Raw genomic sequence first — 12,813 nt, 5'->3', positions numbered from 1 at the left:
ATAATGTGTGACCAGACAGAAATGGGCATTTTCTCTCTGTTTCCATTACACAGCCTAGTTGTGACATCAAAACAGCATCATTTCTCCATACTCCATTGTGATAATTTGTTACAGATGACCTTTGTGTGCTGCCAGAGCTGGCCGACAAAGATAAAAGAAAAATTATGAGGCCAACTCCATCTTCTAATTGAACAATTGTGATTCCATTTAAATAAATAAAAGATTGCCCAACTTTTCAGCTTTTTGCAAGTCAATCCTGACAAGAAACCCAGCCTTCAGTTTTGCCATAAAACCATGCGGTAACTTACAAATCCTTCCAGTAAGGGTACTTTGTCCAAAAAATCAAGGCCTATTCTGATATTACCATGCCCTGAGGAATAGTAGACCTTCCTGTCTCTTAAAATATTTAAATATATACACAGCTAACCTGACAAAATACTCTGCATAAATGCTTTTGAACTTTAAGCCTGCTAAGTGTTTTCCTTTACCAGAAAGCGACAAAATAAAGGCATGCACAAGCACAATATCACTTAAAATATATAAAATCAATTTTGAGATGTGTTTCTCGGCATAATCATCAATGAATGTGAATTAGCTAATTGGGATGGTTCCTTTTCACTAAACGTCAGAATGATTTGCTTATTTTTATCTAAAATGCATAATGTTACTGTTTGTGAAATTAACTTTTTAAATGACTTATTTATGTTATACAACGTACATATGAATGTTTTATTATAAGGTACATTGTTCAGCCACATTGTGTATGTTCGACATAGAAGACCCAAACTAATGTAGACATCTTTTTCTATTCCTTGATTACGAAGTGTAAGCTTCCTCTGCTCTTTTATTACAATGCAAGCAACTAAGATCTTCGCTCATTTATTGATAAATAGCAAAGAACACTAGCAAAGTTGTGAAATCGAAAGTAAAACGGTAAAGTAACCAATCTTAGTGACATTAGTTTCACACATACACAAAGGGCCCGATTCAAAGATGGCCTCCGCAGCGGGACTCCCGCATTTGCAGTTTCTCATTGCAGAGGCCCCGCCATGAGTGCGAGCTCCTTGCCATGACAGCGGGGCCTCAGCCACGACTGCGGAGACCTTTTGTGAATCGGGCCCTAAAAGCTTTATAAAATCCTAAATCACCCTTAACAAGTCAAGAGATTGTCTTTAGCATGCTGATCCATGTGAAAAGAAAGGCCTGTGTTTGCATTTGTTTGTATAGTAAAGCAAGACCTCATACATCTGTAACTAATGGCTATGGTTACAGCAAGCTATGCACATTGATCGCACATAAGCACACTAGAACCAATGCTATCACAGATTTATTGATTATTATCAGTAAAGTGGAACAGATAATGAAGTAAAATATAGTAAAGCATATATTGACATCTACACACAATGTCAATATAAATAGGCAATTACATTTTCTACAGCCCCAAAGTAACAAACATATTTGACCAATTTTCAGAATGCATTATCTACACAGTATTCATAATGCTGTAGAAACAAAAATGTTAGAACATTTTCCACCATGTCCAAGCAAAAGCAAATTCCCAGTTTGCAGGCAGAAAAGGTGTATAGAGACAGTCATCCATAAAGAAAATCATGAGCAGGCACAGAATGGCAAATGAACAACAAATCCGGCAAGGGCGTGAACCCATATTCATAACAGCACTCGTGTATATGCACACAATGCCATGAAGATGCACATAGACACAAGAAAGCACAAAGACAAGTGCATAAATAGAGAAGCACACACAAACAAACACACTCACAGCGGCACACAGAAAGCCATGCAGTGAAGCAGCCTACTCTAAACACACGCAAAGAAGGAGAAAGAAAAGGATGTGACTAAAAGGTCTGAATACTCACACACATACATTTCTAAATACACACAAGAGCACCCAGATGGACAAAAATAAACACAAGAAATCACACAGGCAGAAAAACAACCAGACAGATGGGAACAGGGCCGAATTTTTCATTGGTGGCGCCCGGTGCCACAATTTTGTTTTTCCACTCCCTCCTCTTATGACCGCCTCATATTCCTTCACTGCCATCTGGGCAAAAGTGCCCCTCATCTCTCCATAGCCTCTCTCTCAGATACATTACATTTGTTATCAAGTGCTGGTAAAGGTTGGATTACTATTCCACTCAGCTATCCACATAAAATAGAGATCTGTTGTTTGGAGTGGGCATATTAACCCTCTGCACTACTTTACAGGCAAGAGAAAACTGCCACTAGACAGAAGTCCAATCTCTCTCTGACAGGGACATTTATCACAAGAGTTATTATGACATTTTTATTGCTGTCTGAAAGTTGGATGCACAAGGAACTCTGCAGCAGTTGCTTTTAAATCTTACTTTATTGCTAAATACAGTGCCCCTGCTGAGGTCAATGCCCCCCCCCCCCCCCGCTCCAAGTCAGCGCCCAGGGTGCCCGCACCAGTCACACTGCCCTAAAGCTGGCCCTGAATGGGAACAAACATCCATGCAATAAATTTACGCTGCTGCCCGTTTCCCACATAGACCTAACAAATTATGTGCAACAGTGTTTTCCCCTACTGAGGTCACATGTATTGAATGAAAGATGTTGCATCAATTATGTTACCATTTCAGGACATCTGCCTGGGAAACTGTCCTCTTGAACTTTCTCCTATGGGAGCATTGTCCTAACTTTTCACATACTGAATGGCTAAATGACCGTGGAATTGTCCCACTGATTTCTCTGCATTTTGTGTCTTCCTTATGTCGCCTGACACACACTCCATATGAACTGACCAATGAACTGAGCGGTCTGACAAGATGAGGTGTTTCTAAGGAGGTGTTACCCCTGGAAACTTTAATAATATATTATAGTCTGATTTACTGGATTGGAGGGTTTTTGCGCATTTGAGCATTCAGCATTATTACAGAGATTTTCGTATTTGACGCTTGATGGTAACGGACAATTTGCATTGCCTTCTGATTACAAACTGCTAACGGAGATTTTGCAGCACTTACCTGGCAAATTAACTTGCCTGATGATAACTCATCTGGCTTCTTTCCCGAACTGACGCATATAATATATGTGATTGTGATCTCTGCCTTCTTTGGGAACCACTCAAACTGGCACAATTATCTCTTTTCTGAACTCTTGAGCTCTTGGTACTTCTGGTCCTTTCTTTCTTTTTCTTATTACCCTATGTGGTCTATATTGATGCACTTATCTTTCTAATATTTGATAAACTAAACTGAATTTACTAATTTGACTCATCAGTCATGATGTATCCTTACATATATAAATGTGCATTTCCAATCTGGGTTTACTAATGACTAAAGGTGATCACCTTAACTAGATCTCGGAGAACCAAATTCTAATGTTACAATTTTGTATAGCTTTAGCTGAGCTCTTGATTTTGGCTCACCTACATTTATTCAGGAGATTTGGGCTTGCAGTGATAATTCTTTACCTTTGCAGCATTTTTTAGAGTAATCTACATGAGCTTGATATCAACATTATAATTCAGGTATCCAATTCCGGGTTCTCGTTGGATGACTGTTGGGACCCTTTATATCCAACCCCTCTCAGCACCCAGCAAGGTCCATCGGAAGACCAAAAGGGAGGTAACTTCACTCTTGTATTTCCCATTCAATTAGTATTTGGGGCTCAGTAAATGCTACAGCATTACTATGGTGAGAGAATCGAACACAACGCAGGCCTACTTGTCAGGACTAGAGGAATGACCTTGAGTTCTAGTCAGAGACAAGGTCCCACTCAAAGAGCGCTAGTAAAAAGAATGTGAAGATGAGAAAGGCCTCTGCTGTCCTTCACCAGGTCAGGTACAAAGTGCACTGCAACCTTATGCACCACAAGGCACAACACAAAAATGTACGCCCACTATAGCCAGTACCTGCAAACTCACGGCCTCACCTTACACATGCACAATTTGGAAAGCAGCATCCTAGTGTCCTCAAACTGTTAACATCCATTCTGTAAAGTCCCAGTGTGAGAAGTTGGACTGGTATATGCTGTTCACTAGTTAAAGGGGACACCTTGCACCTGTACAATTCGACTCTTTTGGTAGTAGGTTTAAGACAACCTTTAAAGAAAGCTATCCTAGTGGTAGCTGTGGAGAGCAGCCTTCAGGCTAAGTCTTGGAAGGAATGAAAAGCAGCTTGTTTTACCACATAATCTCTTGAATTACCAAATGAAAGGACACCACCCAGGTATATATATCAAATATATAGGTATTTATTACTAAACAACTCTCTACTAACCTCTTTATGAGATTAAAAGTCAGGAACATATGCACAAATCAACGTTTCACAATAAATTAAGCACAAATATGGCTAGGGCCCTAGGGGCGTACCAGACCATATACTAAAAAAGAGACTTAGAGATAACAACTTGCAAAGGGACAAGGCCTAGGGCCTTCAGGAGCGTTGGGGCCTCACGAAACCCCCAAGGCAGGTAAGTAAAGGACCCACGGGGGACGCATGCAGTGTGATAACACAGCCACGAATCCCCATTGGCTTCAAAGGTGCAAGTCGCGATTGGAAATTAAGAGTTTTAGGGCACTTCGAAGGAGACTACAAGCAAGTCACTTACAGGGTAAGTAGTTCTAGAGCCAACACCCACAAGAGCACCGTAGTGCTGGAGTTACCTCACCCAGGGAAGCCGGGTGCATAGGTGTCTTTTGGTGCCGGGTCGCGGCGTTGTTTTCAATGGGAGCCAATGAAGACTTGCTGCTTGTGAAGAAAGAAGTGTCCGGTGGAACCCAAGCCTGGATTCAGAAGAAGGAAGACCTGAAAGCAGAGGGGACAATGTTCAAAGTCACTTGGCAGTGACCCGGGGCAAGGAAGATGAATGCCCACAGTCGGGTGTTTTCAGGTAGTTCACGGGTGTCTTGACTCTTCAGCCACGAGGTCCAGGAGGTGTCGACAACAACCAGGAGCTGGATTCGGCGTGTCCCACAAAGTCTACAGCTTATTGTGGTGTCAGTGACCAGATTTGAGCCAACAAGCCTTGGTAACAGCAAGTCTCGTGGGAAGGATAAAAAGTGAGCGGTGTAGACAAGCAAGGTCTGGGGGACTCACCCAGCAAGGGTAAGTCAGGGCAGGCCTGGAGCAACCAGAGGGGAGCCCTTTGGAATTGTAGGAAAGTCTTCAGGGGACCCACAAGCCAGCCGGCAAGGGATCGCGTAGATGCCTCAGGAGGATCCACTCAACAAGGGCCCACGGTCACTCGGGGTGGGGTAGGCCTCTGATCTTTGGAGGGATCCCTGCTAGAGGCTTGGACCACACTTGGCCCAAATCACGGGTTCATAGAACGTCGTGAAGGGGTTGCACTCGAAAATAGTGCACGGTACCCAGGGATTGCGGTTCCTCGTCACTCGTGGGGTCCACTTGCCTCAGCGTCGCTGGAGACTCACGATGGCCTTGGAGAAGTCAGGAAATCCTCTTCCTGGGCTGCAGAGACTTTGGGCTCTGGCGGGAGCGGTGGAGTTTGCGACCATGGATTGCAGTTTTTGGTGCCTGACAAGCAGGGGTCACTCCTTGACGCCAAGGGAGATTCTTCAGTCTTCCAGAGGTAGTGGAACGTCGAATGTCTGGGATTCTTCTTCAGAGCGTCGTCCAGGGGTATCTAGTTTGCAATGGCAAGGGTTCCCTAACTTGCACTGGAAGGAAGGGAGGGACTAGCTCTATGACTCCACCTATGGGAGGGTCAGGGGAGTGGGTGGCTACACCCCCTTCCCTTTTTCCAGTTTCCATCCAGAGCAGGGGCAGGTAGCCCCTGAGCCAGTTTGAACTGGTGTATGCACAGAGGAGCCTACTGCTCCCCCAGTGCAGGACTACAAAGCACTCTAGGAGTGCACCCACCCAGCCCCAATACACTAAACCCTGTCTGGGAGGTGGTCACACCTCCCTCTGACAGGATACCTATTGTTGGGCTTCCTCCATTGCAAGTTTCGGTCATTAGCAGGAGGGCAGCCCAGTGTTTGTGACTGGTGGCATCCCTTTTTTGATGCCAGGGCTCTTCAGGATTCTACCACGTTTCCACAGTAGGTACATGTCTATCCCTCTAGAAGGGTGGGATCATACTCTCACACCAGTTACTGGTGTGGGGGTATGATTCCAAAGCGTTTGACACCAAACACAACATGTTTTGATGCAGCCATTCCAAAGTTAGCATTTACCGCGAGGTTATATGCACTTAAGAGTATATGGTTTGACCACATTCACAAACAGCCCCAGAGAATGGACTCTGAGAGCTGCAGAGGGGCCCTGTTCAGGCAGAGGCACCCTCTCACATAGAAACCCAGCACCCTGCCCTCACGATTGATAGGCCCTGCCTTATGGGTGACTGATAGGTTTAAATGTGTGTGCTGGAGAGATATAGGGAACCTATATCTCAGTGAGGAGTGCTAGAACCACCTCACCCAGGCTGCAATAGCAGGCCTGTGGTGTCAGATTTAGCCTACTTCCCAGGGGTGGCATAATACATGCTTCAGCCCCTGGTAGGCCTGTGAAGTACCTATGCCCTTGGTACCTAAGGTACCATATGCTAGGGACTCATAAGGCACCACAGTATCCAATCACTGGTGCACCTAATATGCACTCCATGTTGTTTAGAGAGAACAGAGAGGCTGGGTCCCTGATTAGCAGGGTCCCAGCCAGACAATAGCCAGAAACCAGTGTAAACATCAAAAAAAAATAGTGGGGGCAACATAAGAGGCAGATCCTACTCTCCTACACCCAGTATCCACAGCCACAAGCTGCACCGCCTTTGCAGCCATTATCACAGATGGCATCATAGCACTCTGCACAGTTAAACACGCCCTGCATAGATCCAGCAGCAACCGACACCCACAGTCAGAACACACCCAAACTCAATAGTCTCAACTTCACTCATAGCATTCATGACAACTTAGTTACAACCTGTGGCAGTCAAGGCATGGCTACAGGCTCAACCTCCAAAGCCAACACATCCTGAAAGCCGCAAATAGCAAAGACTTCACTCATTCCTTGGACAACCACTGGCATGTTGTTGGTGTACATAGCCAAAATTCCACAGTCTACATCTGAGTTCATAGAAGAAGCATGACATTCTGATTTGTGAGTGCACCTCTATCTTCTCACGCACATACAGTCACAGATGCTAACTTCACATGGAATCCACAGACAACCTCTTATCCTCCTCACTAGACAACCTTGCACAACTATTTCCTGCACACACACACACATTCACTCGAGACCTCCTGTATAGGCAGCCATTAATATTGCCTTCTACAGACTCAGCCGAGCACCCCACAAAGACACTCTCTAAACACTCCACTGACATTCCCTTCAAAGCCACAGCACACTCTATGTACAGCCTGCCTTGACACTCCCATTACAGCCTCACCCAGACACCCTTCAGGAGAACATTATAGGGATACTTTTTCAAAACAAAAATGTTGAGACCTGGACCCTGAATACAAGTAGTACAAGTGATCTCTCACACAGAATCAGAGGATGCCCGGATTATCGTAAACAACCATAGCTAACTTTGAATTCAGGACACACCCTAGTTAACTCCTCACACCTTGCCTAATGCTTATTGTGCTTCTGCACACTTCTCAGCATCCCATGCACAGCACCATTTGCTATCTCCTCAAGGCCCCCACAATCATTGCCATTAGCCCATAATACTCCAGGCATGGCTCAGCTCTCTGCATTACCACACCAGCAATGCGTCCACAACTACCTCAAAACCACACTCCTGGATCAGCCATCTTCCTTGAAAAGTCATAAAATAGTGCATAGGCAATCTTCAACACTCCCTACAGTAATTCTTGCATGCTTATACCCCCCTAACCCGGGCAGAGCCTCACAGCATATCATGCGCAGCACAACAATGCCTGCACAACCTTTTCCCCCACACTTTCTACACGGTTAGCACGTTTCATGTTCTGCAATTATTGATGTACAAGAACTTTAACAATAGACATGTGATATCTACATAGTTCATAGCAGCCACTTGACGCTTGCATTACAGCTAGTTCTCATGTAATCCCTGTATGGTCAGCCTCTATGCAAGTAGCCCCGTCATCCCATGCAAAGCATGACAAACTGCACAGCTATTTCCCTCATTATTGCCTGATTACTAAAACTTCCACCGCAGGAATTCCACACTGTGAAAGTGACACTCCATGCACAGCTCAGCACGACCTGCACAGACAATTACGCCTAACCCTTCTTTCAATCAGCCATTCATGGCTCATACTCTCTGTATTCTCCTACCAACCATGCTCTCAAGGTAGCAATCGGTATGCCCTCTTAGTCTTTCTCAACACCATGATGCATCACATAAAATCCACCTAAACACTCCACTCAGCCATAACCGTTCCTCAAAAAATAACCCAAAGCATAGGCATTCACGACATAACGTCCACAACCAGTTGCACAATATTTGCTACATGGGAACTTAGCCACATCTCACACTCCCCACACAAACAGCCCATAAACTATCAGCCTCCCACACCCCTCGTGCACCTGACATTGCCACCACAGATCACTCCAACACCTCCACCCACAGAAACACATACGCCAACTCAGTGGTACCACACTGGAGGGACTTTTGAAAAAACACAAAAATGCTGAGGAACGATTCCAAAATGCATGTGAACCCCCAAAAATGTGACATGAAAGACATATAGGAGATCAAGATTATTTCATAAGGAAAACCAACAGCAGCAGGGCTGCTACCCTACTCTTCTGGCCCGAAAATGGAGTGCTTGCGGCTGCAGGACATGTTAGGAGCATAGATACAGGTATTTGGTTAAGGGTTCGTGCACAGTTTGCGGTTGCTATTGTGGGAGGGTAGAAAGGAAGTGCTGTTGTAGGATCGCAGAGATCCACTACTTTTTTAGCCCTGTCATGCGTAAATGGGAAAAATATAAAAGCCCTTCTATGTACTGTCATATCTACTATCTCATGAGCTCTAGCAGATTGCTAAAGCTGTCCCTGTCCAGACCTAAATATAAACACTTACTGGGTCCTCTGTTAAAAAGTAGGAACTGTACCTTTTGAGAGCAGTAAATCCACGGTTTTCCATGCTGAACATGTAACAGCTAACAGGAGTGGTGATCGAGACTCATTGTCGAGGCTGTCCAAATTTGCACCCTGTTGGAAAAATAATAAATTACACACGAGATATAGAAGAAGACGAAATACGCATGAGGCAACAAAACATACTTGGATGAGATCGATCATTTGAACAAGTTCAGAAAGATTACTGGTGTCTTTTGAAGAAAATATTCAACGTGTACTTTCAGATTTGTTTTGCATGTCTGCATTTAGACCACACATGTACATAAGGCTTATTAGTATTACGCAGTGTACTGTATACATATAGTAAGTGTCTTCTATTTTGATTCACAGTTTCAGTGTTTCTTATACAGTTGGATCATTAAAGTCTGAGAAAGAGACAAACTCATGCCGGCAGGTCCATGCGGTGCATTTGTTCCATATATAAAAGCTGAAAGCTTTTAAAGTGCTGACCATCGTGCAGTGAGGATGACAGCAGAGCTTCCAAATATAAGATATACATCCGAGAGTATTATGAATCAAAGAACTATGCTTGAACATGCCTCAAATACGGCACAGAAAAAAGACAGGCTTTGGCAAAGACAATCAATCTCTCTTTCTAAATGCTCTTAGCAGGGTGGTATTGGCTTGTCAATGCTTTTAAAATGGCAATGCATTGGCAAAGCCAAGAGTGGCAGTCGGACACTTGGGAATTGTATTTTCAATGCTTCCAAGATGGCCGCCATATTGGGTGTAGCCATGTTGCCTGTGACAGACAGCTAGCGTTAGTTGCACCATGCTTGGGAATCTAATCCTAACCTTTTTCACATTTCTAGGTTATTATACCACCTACAGATTGTAAATAACAGCTATATTTTTTGTACTTCGGCCCACATATGAGAAATGCAGAGAAGTAGCTTTGATCATTTTAAGTGAAAAATGCAACATGGCTAAACTTTAAACCGAGCCACGCATATTATACCCAGGTGAAGTGGCCCTCAACGAAATTACTTCAAAGTTTGAGTAATTTCTCCTCAAACAGATGTACCATGCTCATAAACTCACCCAAATTGTATAATAAGCACTTTTATTAATATTCTGGTTAGGAACACTTGCCTGTGACACATGTTCATTTTGAATATTTTTACATAAAACATTACTCCGTTTTCTATTTTGCTTATAAGGAATACTTTTCGACAGCACACATTTTGGCTGCAATTGTTCATGACGCCTAGGCACATTTTATGGCAAAGTATTGTGATGACTACTAACTTTCTCCAATAATAATCCCGATGGTATTAACTTTTGGCTCCATATTCTAAATAAAGTTCAAGTTTATTCCTGTCTTAGTTACTTAAAACCATATATGCAGGAAACAATGCAAATGTCACTATCAACAATTCGCCTAAAGGTTTCTCTAGATGCCGCTGCATTCATCTTTATGCAAAACATAGCTTAAGCATGAGTGTGAAACAAAAAAGGAAACAGCTCAACCCTACACACACAAAAAGTGTTTGTGTCGCACCTCTCTCAAGACACCTCTCGTCTGCCCTCCCAAAGTCCGAACTAGAATACGAGCAGTTAGCTAACACGGTGTGCAGCTCCACTACCCCCGCTGTTCCCAAGGGGTGATCCATAAGATCAATACAAACTTATACCCACTGTGGGTTGCACCACCTCAAACAAATAACAAAAACAATACATTTATAAGTGTCCATCCAATAGTTTGCATTATTCAGATTTTCTTTCTTCTTCTTTCATTTTTGATAAAACATCGGGCAGCCAACGCATTTCGTTCTTGTAAAAAGAACTTCGTCAGGACGATTATTCTAGTGGCGATTGTTTATTAATAAGCAAACGCTTATTACCAGATAATTAAATTGCGAACTCTCCTGGCGCTTCCTCATGAATACAAGCAACTCCAAGAGTCATTCACGTCTGTTCTGCCTCTCTTGAGCACCTCAGTAGCGACATTTCTGGCCACTCCGTTATATCTTGCCGCTGGCACAGTAGTCAATTAATAGGATATTGTCGCAAGACCTAAGGGATAACACAAGCCTTGGTTTTTATAGGCAGAACAGACGTGAATGACTCTTGCAGTTGCTTGCAGTCTCCTTCCTAGATGGGGGATGGTTTAGCTTTCTGACGACTGTCCGCATATTCCTTCATCTTGGCTTTCTTGAATCCGTCTCTTGCTACTAACTCTTCATGATCTGAGTCTTGACGAGTACAGCGAGTTGAGTCTTCCCATGCCGGTATTCTTATGCATGCTGTGTGTCCCAACATCAAGGTTGCAGGACATCTATCCGTGGTATTGTGTGGTGTTGTTTAATATGCTCGTAACACTTCATTTAGGGCCGTTTGGACATTTCGCCTTGACAAAATTTTGCTTGCTGTGTGGCCTTTTTCAGTGTAGCCATACATCTTTCTACCATCCCATCGGCCTGTAGCCTCATGGGAGGGATCTTCCAATGTTTAAAATTGAGATGGTTGGAAATGCAGCAAACTCTTGTCCATTGAATGGCGGACCATTGTCTGGTTTTACCACTTTCGGTATACCCCACGCTGCGAAGACTTCATCGAACACAGGTTTAGTGGTGGCTGATTTGGTTGACTATATGAGGTGAGCAATTGGGAAGCGGGCATATTCATCCATTATGACAGGAATGTATTTGCTTGACTGCAACGGGCCGAAGAAGTCTACTGCGACATGTTGCCAGACACCCTTCAGTAGTTCTGACATTTGTAGAGGGGAAGGTGGCACTTCTCGACTAACTAATTGACACTGAGGACAGTCTTTCAGTGTGGATTCAAACAACTGATGAAGAGGAGGGAACCAGACCAGTTCGCGCAACGCTCTCTTGGTGGCTACGACACCTCGATGCCCTTCATGTGCCAAGTTGATGACACCTTGACGCAGCTGCTTTGGAAAGATAATCCTTTTGTCTTTTAGTAGGAGACCATCTGAAGTAATGGACAATTCATCCGTTACGTGTCGGAAAGTGGTCAGTTCATGGCTATCAACATGTGTGTTATGTCCGGACTTCTAGATGTCCCCAGCTGTTCATATGGATGCAATGTTTTACATTTTGCAGGGTGGCATCCGCAGCGGTGGCTTCAAGAATGGCTTCAAGAGGAACTGCAGGTGCTTTTGCTTGAGCCATGACAAAGTGTATGTACTCCTCCGCTAGCGACGGGTTTGATCTTGAGGATGTCTTAGGATGTCGAGACATGTAGTCAGCTAGATTCGCTGCTTTTCCCGGTTTATGGACAATTGTGTACGTGTACTCTTGAAGACGGATACCCCAATGCTCTATTCTAGGTGGCATTTTGGCCCGGGGATTTCCGAATATCGTTATCAAAGCCTGATGGTCCGTGATGAGCGTAAAGTGTTACCCATAAATGAATACATGAAGGTGCTCACAAGCCCAGACCACCGCCAGGCTTTCCTTCTTGGGCTGGGAATACTCTTTCTCAGTGTCAGTTAAGCTACGGCTGGCATATGCTACGATGTGACGTTGATCACCATGTTTGTCATATTGAGCCAATATAGCTCCAAGACCCACAGGGTTGGCATCCACAGTGATTTTGGTTTTCCGACGAGGGTTGAAATAAGCCAGGTTATTGTCCAATTCAACAGCTGCCTTGATTGAGTGAAAGGCTTGATCGCATCTGGTTGTCCATTGGAATGTGTGACCTTGTTTAGTTAGTTTTCGCAAGAGATAGCTAAGAGTGGCATAATCCTTGATGTAACGTG

At 44.0% G+C, this 12,813-nt stretch overlaps 1 protein-coding gene across 3 annotated transcripts in view; it reads right to left on the bottom strand.

Annotated features, from left to right (window-relative positions):
* The window catches only part of TRPA1 (transient receptor potential cation channel subfamily A member 1), a 1,005,076-nt gene that overhangs the window by 382,694 nt on the left and 609,569 nt on the right, over window positions 1-12,813 (bottom strand). For all 3 annotated transcript variants that reach the window (XM_085605436.1, XM_085605435.1, XM_085605437.1), the window contains exon 10: window positions 9,053-9,152. In XM_085605436.1, the coding sequence (XP_085461562.1) occupies window positions 9,053-9,152 (100 nt within the window). The remainder of the gene's footprint in view (window positions 1-9,052; window positions 9,153-12,813) is intronic.

Source organism: Triturus cristatus, chromosome 5_1 (genome assembly GCF_964204655.1).
Source record: "Triturus cristatus chromosome 5_1, aTriCri1.1, whole genome shotgun sequence".
NCBI lineage: Eukaryota > Metazoa > Chordata > Amphibia > Caudata > Salamandridae > Triturus > Triturus cristatus.
This window is presented reverse-complemented; position numbering and strand designations above follow the sequence as displayed.